The sequence below is a fragment of the Atractosteus spatula genome, chromosome 1 (assembly GCF_055471065.1).
Source record: "Atractosteus spatula isolate fAtrSpa1 chromosome 1, fAtrSpa1.hap1, whole genome shotgun sequence".
NCBI classification, from domain to species: Eukaryota; Metazoa; Chordata; class Actinopteri; order Semionotiformes; family Lepisosteidae; genus Atractosteus; species Atractosteus spatula.
In genome coordinates this window covers 11,579,887-11,607,604 of record NC_142706.1, presented here as the reverse complement: position 1 = coordinate 11,607,604, position 27,718 = coordinate 11,579,887, and the positions used below count along the sequence as shown (strand labels likewise).

Below are 27,718 nucleotides of genomic sequence, written 5' to 3'. Positions count from 1 at the left end.
ATCAAAGATCCAAGGCGTTTGTATTAAAATTAATTATAATTATAACTATAATTTATTATTATAATTTCCTCTAGTTTTTAATCTTTCATAGGTTCTTAGAAGTGAATCGTATCTTACTAAACGTAATGTAAATATATTCACAATCTTCTTCAGCCACAGCCTATGTTACGTTCTTAGCTATGCATGTGAAATATTATTGTTAACCTCCACCTACATCATTCTACAGGATGATGAGACTGAGTAAAAAAACAAGTCTGGAGTTTCTTGGTGTACTGTAGTCAGACGAGCACAGAATCACATTCATTTACAGTACTTTTTCTGTTGTTTTCTTTAAACAAAACGGGCCCCATAACACCTCCAACTGTTCCTCATTTCATTTGCGTAGGGCTGTCCTTACGCGGTGCCCACGACACTGTCATTTCATAGACAATACGTTGATGCATTTTGTCGGTCCAACAATCACGCCTGTGCCGCTCTTGAGAGTTCCACTTGGGCTTTCGTAGGTGTGCATGCTAATCACGTGTTGTTTTCTCTTTATTTATGATTATTTTTTTTGTTATTTCCACGACTGGCAGTACACCCATTATTTTTCGGAGCCTTACGGAAGGGAGGACGGCAGTCCCTTTAAACAGTGTAACGCCCAGCGCCTTAACAAACACACGTCAACTCTGCCGGCCGCCGCTGGTGACAACACTCCCTGCCTCATCACAGTCTCCTGCCTCACCGTCTCCACCCTCAGACACCCCGCCCAAGACAACCCCAAACAGTCATGTGACTGAAAACTCTCGGATCTGGAGTTGTAAGAGACTGAAAGCTTGAACTCTTTTGAAAGTTTTTCCCCCCCCTTTTCCGTATTCTTGTTTTTTCAATGCTGGTGAGAACGGTGGTTTTCCTTGCTGGAATTCATAACCTAAATTGTTGACACTGGATTATATACGTTCTGCTTCGTCTGTGAAGTAAGTCTTGCTGAGCTTGTGATAGTATATTATTCGCAGTGTTCTGTTATTGATACCATTAAATGTGACTTTTTATTTTACTCCTACCAGTGTTACTACTCCAGCTACTGATATTTATAGTGTAATGGTTCTGTTATTTTGGTGGAATTGACAATTTCATGCGAGGTGTGTATGGTTACAGCTCTGGGAGAAATACAGCCCTAATAGATGGCAATTCTGTATTCTCTGAACAGAAAACGAATCCGAGGGGTAGCTGAGAGACAGCTGTGACAGATTTAGTTCATACCAGATGCGGCACTCGCAGGTGTCGTGTTCTGGTGAACCGATGTAAACTGAAGTTGGGATGGATTTAGTATGTCTCGGAGTTCTCTTTATTTCTTGTGATCTGTTATCCATTTTTGACCTGCACCATTAATGTGTGTAGAAGAAAAGCGTTTCAGCTTTGTTGAGGGGGCACCTGTTAATGCGCTCTATTTGTCGCCAAGGCGCTGGTATCGTAGGTACCAGGGAATGATCTCTGTAGGGGAGAAGGGACCCCCGATTAATGTTATGTTCTGAACAGTAATCGCATTTTGCTTTATGGGCAAGTGTTTTTAAAATGAGGTGGATATGGTGTATTATAGAGGGTCTAACCCTGGGCTTTGACAGCCCCAACCCGGTTACTTTTATACCTCACCCCGAATCACCTGTATTAGTTAGGGATCCTGCGTACTTTACCGATCGATTAAACAGTGCTCTGTTCAAGATAAGCAAGATAACTCTGGTCCTCCAGGGTTGAAGTATATTCATCTTTGAGGTTTCAGATGTTCTGAGAATATCTTAATATCACAAAACTCCCGTTTAATTGATTGCTGTGTTTTTTTAGACATTACGATGTAATGTTTCATTCGGAGCCAGGGATAAGAACCCCTGTGTTACCGTGAAGCTCTTGTTTGTTTGCTCTGTACTATCGGAAAAGACAGGAGGCACTGAAACAAAGTTTAAAAGACCCGGTTGAAATAGAAAAATAGAAATTAAAATGGACTAATGACAATGATTAGTGAGAGTGATAATGTACTGCATTTATGTACTAATACAGCACTCGGATTCCAGTCATTCCTCTGCTAGTAAGAGACTTCTGAGAGCGGCTGAAATCAACGAACAAAGGCATTAACACGTGTTAACACTCTTGTTCCGACGTGAAACATTATGATCAGTCTGGGCAATAGGTACAGAAATAAAAGAAAGGTATTAGAACATGACTGCAACTAGTTTGTTGTGTGTACATACTCCATTGTCTCATTTGTCTGATGATAAATTTGAATTATAAGTAAGTAAATGCATGTATACGGCTGCACTGGTGCAATACAAAATACTGGTGCTCGTTACTGATCTTTGTCGCACAGCGCTGAAGTGTGGTATGGTACTGAATAAACCGGCGCAGTGGTTTCTGTAGGGACATTACCGACACTGAGACCTGCAGTTATTTGAAAAACACTGGTTTGTCAAATAAAGTTGGTGGAGGTCACGGAATTGGGATTGTTCTTTGACTATCCATCGGGATTGAAGTCTTGTTTGGGGGGGGGGGGGAGTTAGTGGTGTTAATGGGTTTCTGATTGTGGTTTATACTGAAAAGATTGTTTTTTAATCGTGAATGCCATTTCTATTGTTGATCAGACCAGATGTAAGTTGCTTTAAAGGATCGATGCAGAAAAAAAAATACGTTGTGAAGCTTTAAGTTAATTGTTGTATCAAAAATCTCGGTGGTGATTTTAACTGTGATGTCCCACCCCCTTCTCGTGTTGCTCCGTGGTCTGTGTCTTTGTGTACCTGGGTTCCAGCGAAAAGCTGATTCATGCTACAGTTTTCAATTATCTCTGTGGCGAACAGGGCAGACCTGTGCCTTGCAAGTGCGGTGTTTCTCCTCACACCCACAAAGCTAACACCTCCACCCACTCTTGTTGTGCTGTGCGGCAGCTGGCGCGGTGAACCAGGCCATTCAGCTCGCAGCCTCCGCGTCACCGCCGCTCCAGCGGGCCTCTTTTTTCCTGTGCTTATTCTCAAGGCTGGGCTTTGCGTCAGACCTTCCAAATGGCACAAGCCGGCTCCTTTCCTGTTTGGAGTCCCGCACGGGAAGAAAGACCTGGAGGCTACCCAAAAAACAGCAGACCCTCCACCCCCCCCAACCTCTCCCTTCCGCTATTATCTGCAGGAGGAGGTCACACACACACTCACACATGTGTTTGTGTTTCTGTACGTGTGAGGACCTCCCATTCGCTCTCGTTCTATTTTTATTCGCTATCCCGTACACCGCTGAAGAGAAGCTCGGCTCGGGACACTTTTTGTTTTGTTTTTTTTTTTTAAAAAAAACGCAGTTTCGGTCTTCACGGTACTTGTTTCCCAGGGGTTACTTATCCATGTGAGGACATTTGATCAGGTTTGGTCCGCACGAAAAAAAAAATACAGTAACACCTGTGCGCATGCACCTACGCACGCAGCCTGCGTTTGTTGCTCAAGGTACGTTTCAGGCCACTGCGGGGGTAAATATTAACTTTTACCCTGCGTTTTTCAGCTCACACTGTTGCTGTTAACTACGTTCTTGTATTTGGGAGAGTTCTTTGTGGTGACTTGCTCATGCAGGAAAGCCTCGCTTTGCTCTAGCTGCTGCCCTTTCCAGCTTTTAAAAAAAAAATAATTTCTGTCTCGTTTCCGAAGGGGGAAAAAAAGGCAGATTCATCGTGAGGGGTAGAGAGAAATTTAAAACGATCCTTTTAAAAATTCAGATCGACTATGTGACTAATTTCACTGATGATGCACAGTCCTCCTGTAGTCTGTGAGCTTCAATGCCAGGTGGGTGACATTGAGAAATTGCAGGACTGGGGCCGAGTTTAGAGAAGGGGTAATGGAGGACCTCCCCAGTAATGGAGGACCAGTGTGTGCCCAGGTTTTCAGTCCAGCATAATATCCCGAATCAGCTTCTTATTGGCTTTTACTAACTTCTCTCAGGCCCTGATTTCTAGTATGCAAGCACCACAGTGGGGAATTGAACGTGTCATCTCCAATGCTGTAGTTCAATGGTGCGTACAATTCAGTGCCACACTTTTCCTTTTTGAGCTGGGAATCGGCCGCTCTCTTGTGCGGCGGCGGTCGCTGCAAAATGCGTTTTGCGCTGTGTGCTGTCCACCGGAGTGAAACTTCCCTCCCTCCTTTCCCAGGGAAGGTATTTGAGGCCATGTACTGTAGCTCCTGCCAGCGCCCGTACCTGTAAACAGTTAAAGTCTTGGATCATTTTCTTTTTTCAGTCTCCCCCCCCGCCAAGTCTGTTCTCATCACAGGCGGCAGGCAGGGCTCGGGGCTGAGACAGGAAACGAGGCAGCAGGCCTGCGTTGATAACGCAGGGTATTGTCTGAGGGAGCCCGCCTGCTGTTTACGGGTCCCTAAGGCTTCGGTGAGAGGAAGGGAGGCCAGACAGGATGCCACACACACAAGTACCTCTCTCCACGCAGCATGGAAACACCCGTCAGTTCTGCTGCGTTACGCCGCGCTGGGGGAGACTTTATAAGCAGGACAACAGAAGAACAGAGTAGTTTACCGAGGCCATACTGCTGAATTGAGCGCACGTTAGAGTTGTACCACGGTTATTAATTGGGATATGTTTTGTCTGCAGTTAAGAAAGCAATAAAAACCTAACCTTGAAGGCCTGTCGTGTTTGCACCTTTCCAACCTGGCTATTAATAATTCAGCTCATTAATAATAGTGTTTTATGGCCCCTTCATGTGCTGGTGCTTTCAGAGGGAGAGAGAAGAAAGTAATAATGTGTTTACCTCGAGTTAAAGCAACTCTGTGATTGCTGGGAATTTTTTTGGTAATTCTACTTTTTTTTTTGGCTGGAACTACATAAACTTTCCCTCTAACAAAGTGTCCCTTCTTCTGCACTGATAGTAACGTATGACTGCCAACAGTCTGGTCTAAAGCCTCTAAAATTTAGTCAAGACACAAAGTGTTCTGTTCCAAGTGTAAAGACATCATAGATATGCAGCAATATCAGTTCCTTGTTGTTCAACAGCTTGGATTGTTTAGTGTGTCTTATTCTTAGTTAATACACATGCCCGTTTCTTGATGGCTCATCATTTTGCCTCTGCTACCATATGTTAGCATCCTTCCATGCTTGACTGAGTAAGAGAGTGCGTGCCCGTGTAGGTGGTGTTGAAATAGAAACTCGGGGCTAATGGCTTGCCTCATCTTTAATTAATGCAGACACATTAGTATGTTTGGCACATGCAATGGCTGTTGTCTGTGACTAATCCAAACAGCCAGGGTGTTTTAAAAAAGGTTCTAAACATGTATGTAGGCTATACAATTAAAATCAACGTTATGATGAGGTGTTTTTTTCTGCTAGGTTGTCCTCCTGCCTGGCCTCTTGTCAGCAGTGTGTAGTAGTGGCTAGAGAAAACTGAAATTGTGACTGAAAGGCTATTGTTCAAATCCCGAGTTAGAAACTTCTGATGTACATCAAAACAAAGTATGACATTTAGGTTTCTCCAATAAAACATGCTGTGTAATCTACACTGTCTAAAATGGGTCCTCTCTGGGTTAACACTGCAAATGAGAATTTGTTTTTCGTCCTTTGTTTTGTATTCTTCAAAAAAGCTTGTTTGTAGAATATAAAGATTGGATTCAAAACTTTTCTTCAACCTTTTTATTGTTACATTGATGGTTTTAATATATTTGTTGGACTAGGCTCTAGTGAACATCTGTACCTCTTTTTAGTGTTTGAGAGATTCTTTCGTTATGATGATTTTGTATCAGAATTGGGCGTCTGTTTTCTGTTTAACCAGAGAGATTGGTTAAGTGGACTTTGTGCATTTAAAATAGAACGTTATCTGCTGTAGGCAAAAAAGTCTCCTGCAGCAACAGTGAAGAGTTTTGGGAAGATGAATGGAAATCGTTTATGCCAGTCCTAGCTGAACATATACTTTTTCATGCTTGTTTTTTTATCTTAAAATTTAGGATAGCATAACACCTCTTAAAGCTCATATCGATCTGTTTTTGCTTTTGAATTTAACCCAAGCACCTTCTAACTGATCCAGGGCTTTCTTCATATCTTCCTTGAGTATCAAGTCATTCTGACATATTTTTAATTAAGTCTCTTGACAAATGACCTGAAATGCTCATTGGTGATCCTGATGTGATGTGCTGCTTTACTGTCTATGTTGATGGAGTGGTTTATCTGCTTTTGTTAGCTTTACTCACTAAACAAGACGTTGTGACTCATTGGTTAAAATGAAATGTCACTTGGGGACTATGTTGAAATTAAAACACATGGAGTAATCCTGGTTTGTTGTTTAGACTGTTCGTCGTAAAGGTGTTGTTTCCAGACATGCTCTGTAGCCTATGTCTGCACTGGCAACCTGCTAAATAAACATCATCCAGGTGGGGCTGCACACTGGTGGTGGTGGAGGGGAGTCCCCATTACCTGTAAAGCGCTTTGAGTGGAGTGTCCAGAAACACTTACACCTGTAAGCAATTATTATTATTGTTATAAGTGCAGATTCCTTGGGTCTCCCGAGTAGCTCAACCAGTAAAGGTGCGTACCGCGGGTTCGAGCCTGGGTCATGCCATTAGCCGACTGTGACCAGAATTCCCCAGGCGGCAACGCACAGTAGACTGAGCGACGCCGAGGGCAGGCCTTTCGGGTTTCGAAACCCCCTGCCGCGCGTCAGTTTATCCTCCTGCAGGGGGCGCCGAACCTCGGGTACGGGGGCTGTTGAGCCAGGGAGGAAGGGAGGGGAGATGGCAAGTTTAAAAAAAAAAAACAACAGCCTGGGCCCTACGTGCCATAGCAACAGCCAGGTCTGTCACTGTAGCAAATGCTTTGGTTTTACTGACACTTTGGTTTAACTGACAACCAACGTGTCGACGTTATTGTAGATTTGCCAGCTGTCTGTGGAGCATTTATCCCCTATTTTCTCTTTTAGATTGAAAGATGCAGTAATGTTGAGAGTCCTGGGTGTTTTTATATTTATTGTATTAGCCAAAAGGTTTGGTTGATTACAAATTGAAGGTCTCCTTGGAAGTGGATGGTTTAAGTCTGGTGGGGTTTTTTTTTAACAGTGCCTCAGCCTGATATGCTAGTGATCTGAAGCCCTGGGTACTTTTAATATAACCGCAGTAGACGGAGGCTTTCCAAAACTGCAGGGAACTAAAACTGGATGGGTAACACTGGGGAATTCAGTAACCAGCTGAGCGTTGTGTAAAAGTTCCTAGAAAGAAGTGGGGGACTGTTACAAACCACCAGCTCTCGGCACACAGTCCAGACCCTGGCAGACATTTTCAGTTGAGGGAGGCTGAAAAAAAGTCAGGGTTTTTTTTTTTTCTCCCCCTTCGTCTCCGAGCACAGCAACCTGTTATATGGCTTAAAGACAAAACCCAGGAGGCCAGAGCTCCGAGCCTGCGGAGCGTGACCGCAAACTGAAACTTGCCCTGTTCGGCAAAACGGGAAAGAGGAGCCGGAAAGCTGAGAGGGCATCGTTTGAGGGTGTGCGACGAGGGCTGTATGGGTGACCGTGTTTGCTAAGTGGGTTGAGATATCGTAAGAATTTAAATTTGCTGTGGTCTTCCCAGTTCTGTGCCTGCGGTACGCCCATTGTAACCAAAGATGTAATCTGGTAATTAAAGGTGACGCACTTCAGTTTGTACGGCCTGTTTGGGAAAATAATGAGAGTGTACAGTTAGTACACATAAGCAACAGCGGTGTCATTTAAACCTCCTTAGGAATTTGTTTTAAAAACAACTACAGCTTACACAAGTTTGGGATGCATCCAGAGACCCAAGGTTTGGAAGCAGTTCCCCAATTCTTGGTTTAATTTTAGTACACAAAGTCATCATTCTTTATCTATGTTATAATTTGAGATCCAAGGAAACCAATAACAGTGGTAAGACCTCTTGACTTTTTTCAAAAAACAGTTTTCTAAGTGAAAAAATAACATTTTTCCCCCCACAGCCTGTTATTTAGTTCAGTTTGGAGTATGTTTGCATGTTATTTGTACTCTTTACAACAAGGTTCTGGTTAGTTCAAACATGGAGGCAGACTAATGAATTATGGTTTACGGCATGCTTACATTTTGTTGTAAAAAAAAATATAGGGGCCTACTTTGATCAGCTGTAACTCTGCTCTTCAGACACAAACTCCTTTTAAGGGGAAGCGTACAAAACTCACATTCACTTCCTTGTGATGATGTGGATCAATTCATGGATTTGAATTTTTTTTTGCATTCTTATGTTGAAATACAGAATTTGTGTAATTGTTTTAGCTGGGTAAACCCAGGCATGTCTGACATTTCATATCAAGTGTGATATACAGATTCTTTTTGCTTTATTGTTGAGACCCTGTGGAGAATTTCTTTTAAAATGAAGGTTAGGATTCTCTACCAATATCTGCCTGTTCTCTGAAATAATGGATGACGTGTCAAACTTGATGGGCCTTTGGTAGTTTTTCTTTCTTTGTGAGTAATGAATACTACGGGCACGTGCAGGGCATTCCATCACAAATCAGCAGTAAAGCCTATTCGATGGGTGGGAGTGAATCTCAGATGCCTCAGCTATTATGGAGGGGAATATGGTGTCAGTTAAAGTGAGTGGACCTGATGGGACTTTGGACATGTGCCACTGCACAGAGAACTTGAAAAATATTTGCTGGCAGTGAAGGGGGTAATTCTGTACCTCTACTGTTAAAGCTAGTGTTTTTTTTTTCCTCTTGAGTCCCAATAAATTTCTCAGGTAGTACTATTAGTGTTGAACCGACCAGTGACTTGCTTCTCTTAGCAGAGAATTCCCAATTCAGATGAGCTGTTCTGCACAATTATGCTCCAAATTAGACACCATACACAAGTAGCCGTTTAGCTAGAGGCATCTTTAATGCCGGTGTCGACCAGTGCTTGCCAGTCATGCAAGAAATACGCGGAACCTGATTTCCAAAACAAGCAAAAATGTTCAAAAACAAGCCCAAACTGTCTGGAAGGGATTGAGTAAGAGCGGTGAGGCAGCTGGGATTTCCCCCTGCTGCGGTATGCTGGGGGCGATCCCGCCTTGTCCCCTAACCGTGGCAAAGCCAAGATCAGAAACAGAACGCAGCCTGTGACCTTCAGTTAAAGCGACTCGGAAATCTAGAAAGTCCAAATACGGTTCTAAAACGTGCGGATTTAAAATTTAATAATCTGGATATAACGCCAGGTTTGTTGTTCCGTTGTTGGTGGATTTCAGGAACTGGCTGGGAGTTTCTTACAGCGTTTTCTTTCGGGGTGCAGCCCTTTTCAAGTGATTAATATATAAAAACACACCTCCGCGTTGTGTATCCCAAGGTATTACTGTGTGGCGCTTTCAATAAGGTTAGACTTGGAAATGCTCCGACCTTTCTTTACTGTAGTTGTGTTAATTAGAGGATAATTCGGGGCTGCCATTCTGAACAGAGAGCCAAAATAACCCTGTCAGGCAACGTTTACCGTCACACTTGCTTGACACGGAGATGTTTAGAACCGTGCGATTCCTGTTTCTGAAGGACAATAGGCCCATGCAGTGTGTTCTAATAACTTCACTTCTTTCGGTTGTGGTATTGTATGTAACCTCTGTACCAGGAACATGCCACATTGTTTCGTTATCACACCCACAGGGAGAGGCTGTGACAGCTCTTGTTCCACACGTTTCCCTGAAGCCACACCCTGCCCAGCTTTTCTTAACAAATTCTCTCTTTTTTTTCCTGGCCCTTTTTTTGGGGGGGGGTTTTGTTTTTTGTTACATTTTTTACACCTGGCCTCAAGAGTATTTTTTTTCTTCCCTCTCTCTGGGCTGTACTAGGTGCGCATGATTTTCCCAGACTCGGCTGCCGTTTAGTTGACAAGTGTAATAATAAAACAAAAATGAGGCTAGGCACTTGTTTTCTGTCTCGTTACGGATGTGCCAAAAACGCACAAACTGCGCTGTTGGCACATATATGTAGCTTGGAAAAGAAAAATGCGGGACCTGCCCCTGTTGTGCTTAAAACAGGTGAAGTGCACTGGGAGTGCTGCTATGGTGAATTTTGATGAGTGCTGCCATGCTTGCTTTGTGCTCTTCCATTGGTGTTTCAATTTTAACCCCCCTCCCCCAAGAATTAATGGACAGGCCAGAGTCTTGGCAAGCAGGGCGTTTTGTTGTGGGGCACGTGGAGAGCACCAGGGCTCAGTGTTAATTATTAGTTATAAAGGGACACTCACCCTCTTCCGAGCAGGATGGACTTTGGCCACTCTGCTCACACATCAGTGAGAGGGAAAGTGAAGAGTGAGGTGACAGGACAGTCCAATAAGCAAGCAAATGTCCTTCCTCCAGCAATGTATCCAGGGGCTTGAGCTTTCATGTGTTCTTAAGGGAGGTTTCGTTCATTTCTCGTTAAAAGGTTGAACGCTGCATGTAGCCGTATTGATCTTACATTGTTAATGTTCGGTTCTGTATATACAGTAGAAAAATCTTTTTATCTATTGGTCAGTTAATGTAGTAGGGTGTATCAGGAAAATTCAGACTGGCACAACTGGTGCGGCTTTTTTTCATCTCTTAATGGGAAAGTGCATTTTTCATCTTTGTAAAGGGTCATCTGATGGAGTTGTCGGATTTCCGGTTCCATGCACGAAACGAGGAGGCTGCACGTACCGTAGGCACAGCTGGAGAAAGAGATCGGCCCTTTGGGTCAGCGTTATGAGTACTGAGGTGTGTGAAGGCCCTTGTCTTCATCAAAAGTTTGGTGCTTAATTCCCCTGCATGGGGAAGATAAGCCGATCGATGTCAGCTGACCACAGCAGCGCAGATGTGTGTCTTTTTGTGGTCTGTTGGAAATAGAATCCGTTTCAGTGCACAGCTCTTAAGAAACTCGGGTGCTGTCAATTAGGAGGGTGGATCATAAAGCATCTGTTTAAGTAAAAAAAAGGGCTGGGTGCAAGTCAGAAAATTGCAGGAAACTGTGTGTGTACCTGCAGGCTAAAGCTTATTGAGGATTGTCATTTGTCTCAGTGGAGAGATTCTTTTTCTCCACACCTGTGTTTTAAAGGGCGCTGTACACGGAGACACCTGCTTTTTTATTCCACTTTTTAATAAACTAGTTATTTGCAGTTAAAGGACACCATTCAAAACTTGGTATACACAAAAAGCTTAATAATTACAGTGCATTATCATGGGAATCCTTGCATGGTAACCATCAGTAATTAATAAAGCCTAGAAGCACTGTACTGACACTTTTTGAGACAGTGGCGTTAAACTTTTTCCCCATGGGTTGTCATTTGATTTCCATTTGCATTAGCAAAGACAGTGATCGGCTGTCCTTGAGATAACCTCTGGCCTCTTTCTTTTGTTCTTATGTACACTCTCTTCTGCCTCGTGCTACATGTGCTCAGGCTGAGACCTGAGGAACAAACTGGACTGATTACAAGAAAGTCATTGATTACCGCAGGGCCAAGGTCATGTCTGAAATGCCTGAACACATGTAGCATCTGTGCTAATCATCCTTTGATCTAAAGGCTGCCCCGGGCAGTAGGTGAACAGGCTTTTTTCTCAAGATCTCGAAGTCTGTGTTCCTCTCTGACACCCCGTACTGAACGTAGGATCTCTGCCTTCGGCCTGTACAGTGCACGTTTGACATTTGCCTTACAAAAAAAGTGTACAACCCATTCGTTTCTTGTATATACACAGCATTTTGGGTGTTGCGGACTGTATGCCAAAACAGATAGACAAAAACTAAAAGATTTGTAGTCAGTTGCAAATTTATCCAGTGACATTTATTCTTCGTCATTGTTTTTTTGGGCTTCCTACCACATATGGTATTTTCCCACATTAACAGGCTATGGTCTCACAATCCCTTCTTTATTCCTGTCTAAAGAGGGGATAAATTCTGTAAAATGTCTGTAACTATATATATATAATATTAATGACCTATTTTAGCACATTTTGAAGGCAAATTGCTATAATCCATTTCTGTCATGGCCTAATTAATTACATTTTTTAGCATATGAAGTCATAGGCCTAAATGTAAAAAATATAGTTCCTTAAAGATATTATTTTCTTCTTTTTTGGAAAAAAATCAAAATATGAAGTTAGTCACGCTGATTTTTTCTTTCTTTGAATGTATTTTCCTTGGACAAAGAAAGAGTTTAGAATTCCAGGGCTGACTCTTTGTCCTTCCTTCGTTGGCTCGTGTTGAAGGCTTCTCTGCAACAGTGTGTTTCACACAGTTCAGTCACAGATCTGAAGGAGAACCAGCAGCCTCTCTGCGTCAGTTATGCCCTTTGTGAGATATTCTGTCTGTAATTTTCGAACACTGTTATGTTAGATTTAACTGTTCTGTAACGTTCTCTTTCCTTTTCCCCCCAGAAGGCATCAGCCAGTGAATATGCTCATGTATGATTATCCAGTCAAGCCAGAGCCCATGGAACCGGTGAGCACAGCTACTTTCTTATCAGTCATACCGTACAGTGATTAAGCCTTTTCACAACAGCCAGTCTGGTCGCAGTCTGTGGTTTATTTATTTTAGATTTCCAGCAAGGGGGGTGTGTGCAGTCAAAGCAGGAGTTAATATTTCATTATCTTTTTGCACGACGAGCCCGACGCCAGACTCCCGACCTTTTCCCGCACTGGACAGGCATTTCTGGAAGCTTCTTTTCTGACAGGAAGTCAACCAAGCGGCACGGCCTGGTACGTGTGGGTGGAAATACAGTTGGCATCACCCCCTCGCAGCCCACTGGTGAAAAACAGTGTGCGCCGCAGCTTGTGCAACACCAATAAACTTACCAAATAAACCCTACCGAATATCCTGATCTAAAGAAAAGACCTGCCCCTCCTGGCTGTTATCAGTCTGGAGTTCATATGCAAACAAAGTGTTCAGTACAAGACCCTTATCTATCTTCACCCCCACCACCTTAGGAATGAGTGGTTCAGTGCTCTATCAAGCACAAGAGGCCAGGCCGCCTACTTTCGGTTGTGTTGCTGTCAAACCAATTGCTATTTACCTGTGCATATAAGGGTATTATTAAGTATTCCATCCATGTGCCAAGCCCTTACTTATATAAACATCCCTTAGTATATTGTGGTTTATAATAATAGAGGGATGCTGTGCTGACTACAGCACCGCAATCCCTGGTGTTCTTAATGTCAGTTTTGAATGGATTTTTCTCTTCATCCCCTTCCTTGTGTCAGGCCTGCTCACAGCTGCAAACATCACCTGCAGGGAAACAGTGGGGGGGATGAGGGTGGATGAGGGTGGCTGAGGGTGGCTGAGGGTGGCTGAGGGTTCCCCCCCCCCCCCTTAGTCACTGCTCGTTGTCATCTTCTCCAGACGAAGTCCCACACCCTTGTAGAGCCAGAGGACGAGGCCCCAGGGCGAGGGCTGCCCAGGGGATGGGGTGAGCAGAGCGCTCTCCTCCTCCCCCCGGTGGTCACCCACGAGATTGCAGCTCTCATCACTAACCCAGAAACAGGCCAGGGGCTGCCGGTATCACAGATGCCGGCTCCCTGAGGTCTGCTGGGTCTGCTGCCCAATAAGTGTAACAAGCCTAACTACCGCCTACAGACGTCTAGCCTTCCAGTGGAGAACGATTATATTCATCTCTTTCGTTTTGCAAAATACATAAGGTGTTTCTCAAAGCTGCTTTTTTCCCCAATATGTGCGTTTCTCTTTAAACTCTTGTGTTTTGCTCGAGTAACTTGTTTACAAAAGAGAGGTTCACAGTTTTTTGTTCTGTGTCGGGCATACTACAACACACCTAATGCTCACAAATGAGCTCATTTGGTGTTGACTTTGCAAAATTCAAGTGTTATTTACTAATTCAGTTAGATGTGTAACGTTTATTCACCTGTGTTAAGCAGAAATAAACCATGGACTGGCCATCAGCCATGTCTTCCTGAAAAGTTTCTTCTGTTCATTAAATAGCTGAAGTGACTTTGTTACTCCACAAGGAGTGTTTAAGTATAGGCTCAACATGCATATGCTCCAGTGACCCTGCTGATTTCAAAACCGCAGCTTTCTCTCTTTGTGAAGACAAAGAAGCGCTGTCTGGTCATGCAGACAGCTATCAGTAGATTTGTGCGGTTGGGAGTCATCAAATTTCTGCCAAATCTGATTCCAGGAATTAGGGTCGGTTATTAGAAAACACCATTTAAATGACAAATGAATAAGAAAATACAGTCCAGCGTAATTGATGCATGATATGATATCGGGCGGCTGTAGTCAAGCTCCTGTGAGACAATTTTCCAGTGCAGGGAAGTGAGAGATTATATATAATATTATATGTAATATAAGTACAAGGCCTCTCTTCCTGCAGTAGGTACTATGGCTTTGGGTTTGATGGGTTAAATGGGCCTCCATGTATGATTGTAACTTACAAATAATTTGAATCTTTGTCTTTAGAAGACCTGGAATGATCCGTGTACAAAATAAGAGTGCTACTGTCCCTTATGAGATGTTATAAGTGCCTCTGTGACGGTGGTTTAAAATCGATGGGATTAACAAGATTAACAAGATCCAATGTCTAACCTCAACGCAAATCAGCTTCGCCCTTGCTTCTTTTCTCTGGCCGATGCTGGAAAAATTGTCATCTCCACAGTCACTAGTGGGGTGTGTGCGTGTTGGCCAGTGTGGGTAGTGTGAATCAGGTTTCCATCAATGTTTTACCTAAAACAAAGTCAAAGGAGCACACTTCCACTAACCTCAAACGCCTTCAGGGGTTCGAAACCCTGAAACCGTGTGGTCCAAAGCTGACCTACGTGTCTCCCCATTTAGAAGTGTTGCTGTGAAAGAGGCCCCTACCTCCTCCCGTGTTCTTGTATAAACTGAAGTTACATCTACTCTCTCATGCTTCCTCTTGAATATAACAACACTGATAAACGCATGAGAACATAAAGAAGGACAAAAACGAGAATAGGCAATTGGGCCCCCATTGTTTGGTACTTAGTAGAAAATTGATCTGGGGATCTCACCCAGCTGTTTCTTGAAAGTAGCCAGGGTATCTGCTTCCTGCAGCTGTTTGGGTTTTGGGTGATATTTCTTTCGATCCTTCTGATTCGCAGCGATCACAAGCTTGCATAGGGCCAACTACTTCCAAGTAAAATTGCAGCCTTTATATGAGTGCGATAAACTGAAAGCCCTTTGAATAATAAAACATGCTATTCTGCCTCTGTTGATAACTTTTTGTGTCTTTTACTCGTTGCAGTTTTTGAATGGGCAGAGATGTGCCCTGTGTGGGAAAACAATATGCCACAGTATTTGCATACAAGTGGCAAAATGCACAGTAAGTTATACCCAGAGCAGAAGGCTGGCATATTGGTTGGCACCCACTGTGATAACTATTTGATAAGATTTGATAACTATTTTGAGTTGCTGCATTAAGTATTGATGAAAACAAGTTTGGGGTTAGTGATACCCTGACCAAATAAACACTGCTGCACTGAACTGATTGCTGAAAGCTGTGCTGAATTCAGAAGCAGACCTGCTCTGCTCTTTCCTCAGCTACCCAGCAGGTTCTTGAAGTGTGCGGTTTGTCATCAGCTTAATAAAGGTTTATAAATGTGCCTATACAGTATCATAAATAGCTGTATTGTTTCTGCAAGCTGAATGACAGCAAATAGGATTATTTTTTAAGTAAAGGCATTTCCCAAGATCGTCAAAAGATTACTCTGTTATTTGGAAACATAGAACTGTAGAGCTAAATAACAATTCACTGTGTAGATTCAAAACACTGTGTAGCCCCGAAGCACTGTGGTCACCTCCCTGGTATTATTGTTTTGCTGTTGTACTGGTTTTTAATCCTTATTCCAATTGCCTCACTTAAGAAACACCCGTTTTTGTTGTTTTTTTTGTTTTCCTCTGTTATTTATTTCGAAATGTCAGTAACGAAAGATTTCTTGTTTTGTAATACCTCTGCGCCACTAACATCTGACACGCAGGCTGGAAAACCGTGCTTCGACATCCTGTGTCACACTCAAGATTTCAGATACCTCCAGCGCACATTCACTGGGCGTTGCGGTTAGGCTGGTGTCGGCTCCAATGATTATGATTCGCTTTAGCGCCCGACTTTCGGCTCGTGACTTCTGAGCTTTCGTATTAAACCCCCCCTACGAGGTTTCTCCTCCGATGGCACACTTTTGAACTCAATGTGCCTGCGCAGTAAGCAGTTTGAAAACAAGACAAGTCGAGTTTTCCGATTCAGATATCCCTTTTATATTCAGAAATGTGTCTGTTATAATATCTTGAGCGTACTGGCATCTCAGCATACTGGCAGGTTAACCACAGGCTGTGGGCATCTGGGAAGTTTTGTTTTGGCAAAACCTGAAGTTTCCGTTTCCCGTCCTCGTCCGCAGGCATTGTTTTCGAACTACCCGGCCTTGGTGAAGTCTCCAGCCGAGGGCTACGGTGTGATATTTCCCCCTCCCAGCAGACTGTACCAGCCCCTGGATGGGCAGCCCTGCGGAGCCCAGTCGGAGCCGGTGGACCTGTCCGTCAGCAAGCGCGGCTCTCCGCTGTCCTCCAGGAGCTCCCCTTCCTCGCCGTACAGCCTGACCGTGCTGTCCAGCGGCAGCGGCTCGAGCCACCGAGCGAGCGTCTCCCCCTCCGGCTCGCCCCGCCGGCGGCCCTCGCCCGTCGTCTCGTCCTCCCCCCTGCCCATGCCCTTCCCCACCGTCATCACGCCCATCCTGTCGGGCTCCGGCCTGGCCGGCCAGGGCGTGATCCCAGTGCTCTCGCCCGTCATGGTCCAGCCCCTGTCCGTTCTGTACTCGCCTCACCTCTCGCAGTCCATCATGGTGTCGCCCATGATGGACGAGAAAATGCAGAGCCTCGCTGCTAAACAAGGTGAGGGTTTAGTTTTCTGGTCGTTTGTTTTTTCCAGTGTGGGCGACACAACAGAAGTCTGGAGAGCCCTGGTCTTTCAGGTGTGCATGACCTCGGTCAGTAGTTAAAGGAGCTGTTTCAGTTCATTTCTTACTGTCTATCCAGCAGGAAAAAAAAATTCTGGGTGGTTTATGAAGAGATCACAGGACCGGAAGAGAAATAAAGATTGTCATCATTTCTCCCCCCCACAGGCGTTGAGCAAAATGTATTTTAATTCACATTGTCCAAACACCTGTCTGTTAGGCTCGTGGTACAGTCTGTTGACTGAACCCATTTTGTTTGTTTAGCCTCTTCCCTGAACGTGGGGGAAATGTGTCACGAACTCCATGACCTGATGAAACCCGTCAAAGTGGAACCAAGGACAGAATACATTCAAGAGCCCTACAGTGAAGACGTCTCGTCTTCGGTCATGAGCGTGATGTCAAAAGAGTGAGTATTGTTTTTTAAAGGAAGCGGTAGCATCGATAGGTGTGAAGCGAGTGTCGTGAGGTTAAGCGTTTTTAGAAAGCGAGTGATTACCCTGCCCTTTTCTACTCGCAGATCTGTGCAGCGGTGTCAGAAAAAACAACAAAATAAATGTAGAAATGGTGTGGACTCTACTGGGAATGTGGGAGTGCTTGAATCGAACTAGTCAAGGCAAACCTGCTTTCTCCAGTGTAAGAAGCACTTTGTCCTCACCAGGGCTTCTTTACCAGCTACTTTTCAATTTAGAGGTTTTGACGCAAAATGAAGGGTGTCACATTGTAATACCAGAGAACAAAGGGTGCTCATTTTCCTTTTCCTTTGCCTTTTCGTAGCAAGTGAAACGCGATGCCTTTTTTTGGTGCGTCTGTCCCCAACAGTGCCTTGGTGTCTTAGTCTGCTTAAGATGAGGGAGAGGGTATTACATAGCACACCTCTGAGTTCTGTGGAAAAACATTTCCTTCTTGGAGAGAGATTGTCTTTATTATTCCCAAGATGTAATTTGTTTTAGGTTCCTTTCTAAGGAATAATAAAAATGCCAAGACTCAGGTGACCATGATATCAGGTGACTAAATTTTAAACAGTGCGTTGTTTACTTGGAAGACTTTGAATTTAAACATTAAACTACAGATTGCCAAGAGCATGAGACTGAAAACTCTATTGCTGATTTCTTTACATTTCTGTACTGGGAAGGATCATACAGGGTGCCTTGCCTGTTATACATTGCTTATTGTATTTTAATTGCCAGCATTGAAAAACCACACCTTATCTACACATGAAACAGCTGACTTTTACCTTTTAGCCATTCTTTCTGACAACTGGATCACCAGTTCAGATTTCAGTTTGGTTTTCATGGCCTAAATCAAGTAAGATGCTGGTGGCAGGGGCAGTTCTGTCACAGTATTTACCCTTTGCCTTCATTGGGGACAGTAAACCTGACCAGTTGTTCATTCCGACTGGGGACAGTAAACCTGACCAGTTGTTCATTCTGACTGGGGACACTAAACCTGACCAGTAGTTCATTCTGACTGGGGACACTAAACCTGAGGGTCTACTTCCAGTAGCTCCTTATATTTCAACAGAGAAAATAAATGTCAACATTAACGTCATCACAAAGCAGGAACAAGATGTTGATTGGCTAAGTAGCTGGATGATTAAAAATGTGTTTCTAGGCTCTGTTGAGAAGAACGTCTTCAGGTTTGGAAAGCTTAATATAAGACTGTCTCCCTCTGCGCTAGCTTCACAGAACGGTCTGATTTCATCAGTGTGGTTAAAGATCTCAGGAAATTGGGAAATAGATTTCAGATGTCTGCCCCCAAGAAAGACTAGTCATATATATTCTCATTAATGAATGAGTTGTGGACATGTAAGAAACTTGTACCTGTAAACTGAATGTGGAAAACAGAGGGAAACATAATCAAGCATTGCAAAAAAAAATAAAATAAGTATGAGCTTGGAAGAAGTCAAAAGCTTTAATAATAAATGCATCTTTGGTTTCATAGTTTTACATCAGCGTCATAAAAGTCACTTTTAATAATGCCTTTTAGTTGGCCTGACGGTGAGCCGGAGTCATAGGGAAACTTGATTTAGTCATGAGACCATAGGGAAGGTTACACAAAAGAGGGGGACATCAGGCTCATTCAGCCCATTTGGTAGTTAGTAGATAATTGATCTAAAGATCTCGTCCATTTGATTCTTAAAAAGGAAGTGGAGGGTATCTGCTTTAACAAACATGTGTGGCTTGTTCCATTCTCCCACAACCCTTATTATTGCTCTAGAAATATCAGGCAAAGAGGTACCTGCTCTCAGTATCGGAGGCACGTAGGCATCTGTATCTCTTGCTCGTGTCCTCTGAGTGGTGTTGCCCTGTTGATTCAGAAGAATTCTGCTGGGTGGACTGTGGCGGTCAAGTCACAAGCCCAGGGGTTCGCAGAGGCCTGAGCTCCTTGCCTTGCATTGCAGAATCAAGACAGGGCTGCAAGCCTTGTTTGTAAAGGTGCTGCAGCAGCCTTCCATATCCTGCGGGTGTGGCAGAAATCTACTTTTAGTTTCTGATGTCACAAGAGTGAGGCCGCACCCTGCTGCTGCAGGAAGCCTCTAATTACACTGCTGCCAGGCGTGGCTGGAGCAATACATCTCTGACATGTTGTTTACCGAGATGAGGAGATGACATTGACAGAAAATCCACTTTAAAGAGCAGAACAAATTAGCTGCTTGTGGTGGCAGAATTTGAAAGGGCTATCAGAGTACGCATACCGATGAGCTCTCGCGGGGATCGAGGTACACTTGCGGTTTGTTCCTCTGACTGACTTTTTCAAATGAAGTTCTAGCATTAAACAGCTTAATAGCCAGCTGTAATATGCAGCAGTAATGATGGTATAGTAAAAGACTCTTGTACAGTTCTGCATTTATTGGGGTAGTAAATCATCGCTACAGCTACAGTTTGGACAAAAAAAAACACTAGGATATGGAACTGCAGTCATAAATGTATCATAAGACTGCTCCCCTATAAGAGTATTACAGAAATAAAGACCTGCTCAACACCAACTTGTTCAGTAGTTATAGAAACTGGTTTGTTTGTATTCCATGTAATCATAGAACTCATAGAAACTAATTTAGTTTCAAAGAGAGTGAAGCCAGCACTTTCACATTTCCCTTCAAACAGTAAGGTTACTCGTTTTCCTTTTCAATTATTTTTCTCAAATGTGGGAAAAAAAGGAGGAGGACAGACACCTTGGTTCACGGTCAGCCGGTGTGCTTGTTTGGCTGCTTTTTTCCAGCGAAATCACCTTCAACAACATGGTCGGGCAGCTTGTTCCAGACACCTACCTACCACCCTGTGTGTAAAGAAACCACCTCTAGTTCTCAGCCTTAGTTACATTCTCATTTGCCATTTCTCCCTCATGTTCTGCTATCGGGTGTCAAGTGACTATTGGGTTGGCTTTGTCAATACCTTTCAGAATTTTGAATTATTGTACAAATCTCCTTGTAATCTCTTATGTTGAAGACTTACCAGTGTATGGGATTCCTGTTAAACCTGGAATGAGTCGGGTTGTTCTTCCATAAACTCCTTCTAGGACAACAGTGCCATTTTTGTGTTCTTGCAACCGGATCTAACTAGTGCATTGTATTGCCGTAACATTACTTTATTTAAAATTCTACACTTTTCATTATATTTCCCAATATTTTCATTTTTTTATCGCTTTCTCCTTGTCTAAAAGGGGTCAATGGAGAGTCCACAAACTCTTAAGCCCCTTTCACAAAACGCTTCTCAATTTTGGGGTTCCCAACCTGATATTTATAGAGCAATTTTTAAAAAAAATATACGAGTGTAACTTCCTACTTACCTACATTGAATTTCATTTGCCAACTGTGCAGTCTTGAATAGTGTCTTTGTGGGATCTTTAGTGAATAAATGTTCTGGTTGTAGACCACTCTATACAGTACTTTTTGTCCAAGTTCTTCAAGGAATAGCTCAGTGTATTAAATGGAAGTCTTTCAGTGCCCTCTGCTGGTTAATACGTAGAACCGCATCCAGTGTTTCTCATTCTGGCCGTCGCTGGTTTCTGAAAGGTTTTATGCACACATACAGTATGCCTTCGGCTGACAATGACAGTGCATATTGCAAAGAGGTTATGAAGAGTTGGCCTTTGTTTACTGTTAGTCAGGATTTTGGTAAAGTTGAATGTAACATGATATATAAACCATGAAGTCTCTCATTTCTATTTTTCCGATGGTTACACACTACTGTATATGAAACTTCAAAATTGCCTTTTACAAGGGGTGTTTTTTCATACATCCCCATGTTACAACACAACAATGATGTTCACATTTTGACTGGTGTACGAGGAGTCAATTTGATGCTTTTTTAAATTTCCATCAGAATAAGCCTTACTCTCTTGCTGTAACCGTGTTTGTCTCTGATACAGCTCTTCATTTTAATATATATATTTTTTTTTTACTGTATTTGTATTAGAAAACTCCAAATCATTCCCCAGCTTGCAAACGAGAGCTCCAATTGAACTGCTGGTGTCTCGGAGCCAGCTTTCAAAATCATCTTTATAGATAAAAAAAAAATCTTCTAGATGAATAAAACAAGTTGTTACACTTAACAAACTGGAAATTACGTTTGAGCCAAATTTAAGATGGAGGACAGTAGTGCTTACTATGTAAATTAAGACTTTTAAGAGGTTGCAAAAGCATACATTTGGAATGGGAAATGGTTTGACTGTTTTAACTCAGATATTTTGTTCTTGGTTTTGCTACACTAAAAAGCTAGATAAAGTCAAAAGATGGGAGTCCGCACTCCCTGCGTGGACGTAGTCTGGATACATTTCTGTGACTCAGCTATAGTCGGTGAACTGGATTAAAAAATTCTTTTAAAAAAATGAAATGGCTCTGTGGGGATTGGGGATGCTGGTTTTCGAAAGGCTTGGGAGGCTTCTATCCCTGTGCTGTTCGTGTGTTTCAGGAGCAACAACCCCTCTGTGATCATGCACTCGGGGAAACACCCCCTGCCAGTGGAGTCTCCGGACACTCTGAAGAAGCGGCGCATCCACCGGTGTGACTACGATGGCTGTAACAAGGTGTACACCAAGAGCTCCCACCTGAAGGCCCACCGGCGCACGCACACTGGTGAGAGCCAGCGGCGGAGGGGCGGACTTCGGGAACGCGCACAGAAATGGCCTTCTGGAGGGGAAATAAGGAGAAACGCACAGTTTCTTCTCACAGTAAAACTGTCAGCTTCTAAGGGCTTCTGGGAAAGCTGGAGCTGTCCCGTACAGACTCCCAGGACCTTCGTAACACTGCGACTCACTGGGTCCTGCTACGAGACCCGTACCTCATCTTCTCCGTCTTTTAAATAACGTTCAGCTACCACTAGAACAGTATTCACCCAGCTGCTCCGCTGTGAGGGAATTTCGGCAAAGCCGCAGCCGAGAACTGTGCGTGAAACGTGCCGTGTTCCAGGGCAGCAGGGAGGCGTATGACTGCTGCAGCTGTTGCTAGGCAACAGAAACAACAAGTTCAGGCCTGTAGGAGCTTTTGAGACAGTTCAGTGACCGAATGAAGCGAAATAAGGCCCAGAGTGTCAAATGCCCTCACCACAAACCACTTTCTGTTCAGAAAACGTCTGGGAGAATAAAGCCATGCGCTTTACTTAACATGTATGAAGTCTTAAGTGAGATGAGATCATTGTTGCATAGATCATTCTTTCAATTCTAAAAGGATATATTAAAGGGGGAGATGAAAACCAGTTCCTTAATCCAAACTTATGTAACTGAATATCTTAATTGAGGTCCATTTACTCTTAATATTCGGGAAGGTTGTAGTGGCACATTTACTATAATTCCTCTGAAAATGATACAGAGACTGAAAGCAGACTTTGGGAACAGGTCTGGGCTTATTTTTGCCTCCTGAAAAATTGTGCTGGAAAGGTGTTATCACAAAAGGCTAGGTTTCCAAGGTTTTTCTCAAATTATTCAGCAAATGCTCATCCACGTTGCAATCTATCTAATGCCTTACGGCTCTGCTGATAAACTCACGTACTCTGTGTTTTCTTTCTGCAGGGGAGAAACCATACAAGTGCATGTGGGAGGGCTGCACGTGGAAGTTTGCCCGTTCGGACGAGCTGACCAGGCACTTTCGGAAGCACACTGGCGTCAAACCTTTCCAGTGCCCAGACTGCGAGCGCAGCTTCTCGCGCTCTGACCACCTGGCACTCCACAAGAAGCGCCACTTACTCGTCTGAGACTCGTACAGGCCACACACACACACCCCCCCGCCTCCCTCCAAATGGTTCAGCTGGCTTGAACCATCCTCATTGTGCTTACAAGGCCTTTTCAGAGCTGGTCAGTCCAGCTAACACTCACAGTCTGCAGGCCACACAGAAAATGGCTTAGTATTTATAAAACCTCGGGTCAGACCTACATAATGTGAATTTTCTTTTTATAATAATTTTATATATATATATTGTGGGGCTGAATTATTTTCATTATTGTGCAGCAGTATATTCAGGGTTAATATTTGTAGTCATTTTGCCTGAAACCTCTGAGGACTCGAAAAAGTGCCTTTTGATCTCCAACATGTGGAATAAAGGTGATTTATGACTTTGATAAGTTACAGAAAATACAGCTGGAGTCCAGCATGGCAGAAATGATTTCAAATGTGGGTGAATTTTCCAAGTGCCGAGCGCATTCATACCAGTTGAAGGTTTCTGTGGAAATCGAAAGATAGGAACTATGGTTCAGATGTTTTGAGCCACACTGTTCATGCGAGCTATCGTCCCAGTACTTGTCAGGGCCATGTACATACAAATACATATGTACTTATACATGTCAAAGTAAGCGCCCAGCCTTTTACGTCATGTTCTCTGAGTTCAGATCACCAGTGAAGCTTGTTCCTTACATTTCTCACCTTTATTTTGTTCGTTTTGAAGGCTTTCCTGTCGGACGCTATAGATGTTGAGGGAAGTGAGGGGAAACGCTGGGGTTTGGTGGTAAACTGGGGATGCTGTCCACAAAAAGAGGTCATTCCCCTTTTAATAAAAATACCCAGGAAGGACAATATTTCTCGCACGCCATCTTCCACCCCACGTAACAAAGAGCATGTCCTTTCCCTCACATCTCTGCTCGTTGTTTCACAGTTCGAGTGCTTACTGTAGGCCTGGTTGATATTGCCCTGGATCTTTCCTTATCAGGAAATAAACTAGCGTGCTAGGACACATACCCTGAACGGGCTGCTATATCATTTATACGCCAGCTTCATGCTTGTTTGCTCTGTATCTTTATTCCAACGCCCATACGTTCTCTGGGTTCGATATGGACGGACATAGTTAACAGCACCTCCGTAGAAATGCCCCCCCAAAAAAAAGGAGTTCCTGTACAACAGGTTCCAACTCCCGCGCGCTGCCAATAAAAGACAATGTGAAGATTAAACAAAATAGGGCATGTAGAACAAAATTATTGAAAATAATAGGGGGGGGGGATGTGGAGCCCCATCACTTTTGAGTGCCACAGATGCTGTATTTTATAGTCCACTTGCATCCATCTGCTGTGCTTTCTCTCTCAGGCAGTCTTAAAGATCACTAGCCATGCTTCTGAGTGTCACTTTGTATTGCAAGCACTGCGGAACTGTACACAGGCCTCACGCCCTTCACCAGTGTCGCCTCATTAAGTTTTACAGTGGTGTGCCAAGACCAAAACACAGTCGGTGGGTAGGAGAGAGGTGTAATCATGTACGTGGAGCTATGGTAAACCAGAGCGCTTAGTGTGGGAGGTTTTGGCTTAATCATGAGAAGAGCTCTGGGGAAGCTCCAAACATGCTGTGTGACGACTTTTACCATAACAAAGCCACAGAAGGGAACAGCTCAATTCAGATTGCAAGAATCGCAGCTCAGCTTTCTTCACATGTTGTCTGCGCTAAGTGTCATACCCTTTTTTTAAACAAAAACAACTATGATCCTTAGTAGTTTGTGCCATAGCCATTATGTACCAATTTACCTCTCTGTTGTGTCAGTGTCTTACTAGTTTAAAACAAAAGAGCTTTGTCTTGTGGCAGTAAATATTTTGTGACTCTTCAATTTAAAAACAGCACATCAATATTCCCGATTATAAATTATTTTTCTGTAATGGATTTTTTTTTTATTTAGACACAGCTCAAGCAATTGAGATCCCTCAATTTTCCCCTGTTATTGGCAAATATATAAAAATATAAACTAAATATAAAATTTAGTTTTTATAAATACAAAATAATGTACACAAACCAGAGAATCGCATGCTGCCCTGTACTTTTAAGTATTTTGAACATTTTTTTGGGGGGCTCTGCGGTTTTGAGAGATGTTTCTTTTCTTTAGAGAGTGGGGAAAAGGGATTTCCTAATCAATCATATTTCTAGATGAATACCTAAGTGTTGTAAATAGGGATCATGGACAAGTCATTAACTACACAACCATGTTTTGTGTCTGTCAGAATGTGAACTGTTTTCTGGGCATTATTTTGTTTAAAAGAATTCAATCTGGTTTTGGGAAGCTGTAAAATGTATATTTTAAGTTTGCTTGCTTTATCATGTGGTGAAACTGAGATGCTAAGCCAGTAGACAGCTATGTAAATTTCTTAGATTTCTATAAACCTTTAGTAGATGAAATAAGAATTTATTTAAAGAGAGAAGCATGTCTTAAAATGGAAAGTTATTTTGCTTTGCACTTTATCCGATTCAAAAGCTGAATTGCGAAAAGCACCTCTTGTATTACATTTTGCTTCAATCATATTTGACTTCTCTGGGGGATATAGCACTACAAAATATGTAATAATTCTGTCTTCTGAACATTTTTTTCTCTAGGACTGGTACTAAGATCATGCTAATTCAATTCTATTTTGTAAAGGTAATTGCAAATTAATTTCACAAAATTCCATGGATTTGCGTGAAATCCAGATAGTAGTTTGGGACTATACAAACTACAAACAGATCTGTTTTAGACAGAATTTCAGACTGAACAAGTGCTAGGTGGTTTTCTGGCAACATCTTTCAATATAACTGATTAATTTTAGCAATGTGGCCCAAAGTGTACATCTTACTTAGTATCTCAGCTTTCACCTTTATTAACGTTTTCTAAACATGTATAAAACTGTGCAGATTTTTATACTATAAATTGTAATATATTTTATTAAATAATAAGACTGAATGGGCAATTAAGGTTTAAGCATGATTTTAGTTAAATTCAGCACAAAGAATACTATGCATTTTACTTAACTATTATAGAAAAAATGTGAGTTTATACTGAACTGTATCTTTCTCCAAGACATATAGGTTGGTAGTCCAATGGGATTTTTGTAATGACATTTTGTCATGTCAAACTGTGAACACAAATGTATACTGTACAGTTGTATTCTATAATAGTCTCACATATTGTTTTAATGTATATCATATAATAAACTCCTGTGGATATTATCTTTGCAGCGGTGTAGTGTGTTTCTCATGCACTTTGCAATTATTAAACATAGTTCCATAACCAAACTACAGTAACTTTGGCTACAGTGAAGCCTGATGAAATGTTCTTGAATGTAGTGTGTGGAGGTATACATTGCAGAATACCTACTCTTTACTGAATACAAAAAGCATAGGATTACTTCAGGACAGGCAGAAGACTCTTTGAAGTGCAGGCTGAGGAGTGTACAGCCCAGAACTGTGGCTCAGATCAGAGCGATGTCATTACCGACCTGTTACTGGAATTGCTCAAGGCTGAGTGGGTTCGAGTGGACACTGGTTGGACACCATCAGCCTCACACTCTCCATCTGTGAGCTGCAGTCTGGCCAAGCATTGCTCTTTCAATTCCTGATTGCTCTGCCGAGTTTATTAACAGCTAGGCAATGTGAAGAAGGTGGGTGCCGAAAGTGTTGACTCCAATCTCCCCTGGGACTTCAGTCCAGAGCACTAACTTCTGTGAGGCCTCCAAAGAATTGTTAACCATGTTTCACATAATTTTCAGCTGCTTTTTTTTGGGGAGTTGTAAATTTCTCCAAAACGGTACAGTACATCACAAGAGCCCATCTTCCGCCATTGGTGGTGCTCTCCGAGATTCCAGACAAATAAATCCCTAAACTTTTGAGAGCAGTATTTGACTCCATCAGTTATAGGACTTCGTACAAGTGGTAGAAGTAATAGCATTTTAGAACAGGATCCATTTGAAATTATTTTCAAAAGGCTTTGTACCTAACCGGTACATAATTACTACATAAAAAAGAAATAAGTATACATAGCTGTCTATAGTTTGAATTATAATGTAGGTTCTACAGTGAACACAGGGATGTACTTTTGTTTATGCTATTATGAGCTCCAATTTTGTAAGGGAAAGTCAGAATTTAGTCCACTCCTCGGACATTTCAGATAATTTGCATTTTTCCATAGCATTCTAGCTAAATCGGCCTTGTTATATAGGAAGTTTTTGTATTCTTCCTTTGAAGTACTCTTTACACAGCTTTGAAAAAGCTGAAGACAGTCACATAATGTGATTGCAGACTTCCTTTGCAGAGCTTCCTGTTGCCAGTCAAGAGAGGAAGAACAGTAGATAATACTAGTTAGAAATCGCAGCGATGAGGCAAGCTACAGCCAAGGAGAGGAAACTGATTTCCTTAGTGTTTGATTAAACCATTTCAGTCCTGAGATCACATTAAGGTCAGTATGCTTCAGCTTTCTGAAAATGTTGAGGAAGGATAAGATGTGGTTTAAAATGCTTTGAAGAACTGGATTCTATATTATTATTATTATCATCTGTCTTCATTAAGGATATTATTTAGTGGTTCAGTATAATGATGGCTCTTGAATAAAATACACTTACTGAAAAGGACAAAAACCCTTTGGTCACATATATTCAACCACATATATACTGTATATTGCTCATATATATATATGTTTATGTAATTA

The 27,718-nt window shown here is 42.6% G+C and overlaps 1 protein-coding gene across 2 annotated transcripts; it reads left to right on the top strand.

Annotated features, from left to right (window-relative positions):
- The first annotated feature begins 776 nt into the window (after positions 1–776).
- On the top strand, positions 777–26,244 carry klf3 (Kruppel like factor 3 (basic)). Of its 2 annotated transcripts, XM_088919674.1 has the most exons (7): positions 777–956; positions 12,327–12,390; positions 15,161–15,238; positions 16,308–16,797; positions 17,124–17,265; positions 21,770–21,933; positions 22,866–26,244. In XM_088919674.1, the coding sequence occupies exons 2-7, from the start codon at positions 12,346–12,348 to the stop codon at positions 23,045–23,047; spliced, it is 1,101 nt and encodes a 366-aa protein (XP_088775800.1). In that variant the 5' UTR covers positions 777–956; positions 12,327–12,345; the 3' UTR covers positions 23,048–26,244. The 2 variants fall into 2 exon arrangements, with proteins under 2 accessions (XP_088775800.1, XP_088775882.1); XM_088919756.1 differs by lacking the exon at positions 15,161–15,238.
- Positions 26,245–27,718: the final 1,474 nt, after the last annotated feature.

Bases quoted from the DNA above. Each gene is read 5' to 3' on its own strand.
- klf3 (XM_088919674.1), top strand. From the start codon at position 12,346: ATGCTCATGTATGATTATCCAGTCAAGCCAGAGCCCATGGAACCG. The intron at 15,239-16,307 runs GTAAGTTATACC...CCTCGTCCGCAG, and splicing joins TACAAGTGGCAAAATGCACA to GCATTGTTTTCGAACTACCC. The intron at 17,266-21,769 runs GTGAGTATTGTT...CGTGTGTTTCAG, and splicing joins ATGAGCGTGATGTCAAAAGA to GAGCAACAACCCCTCTGTGA.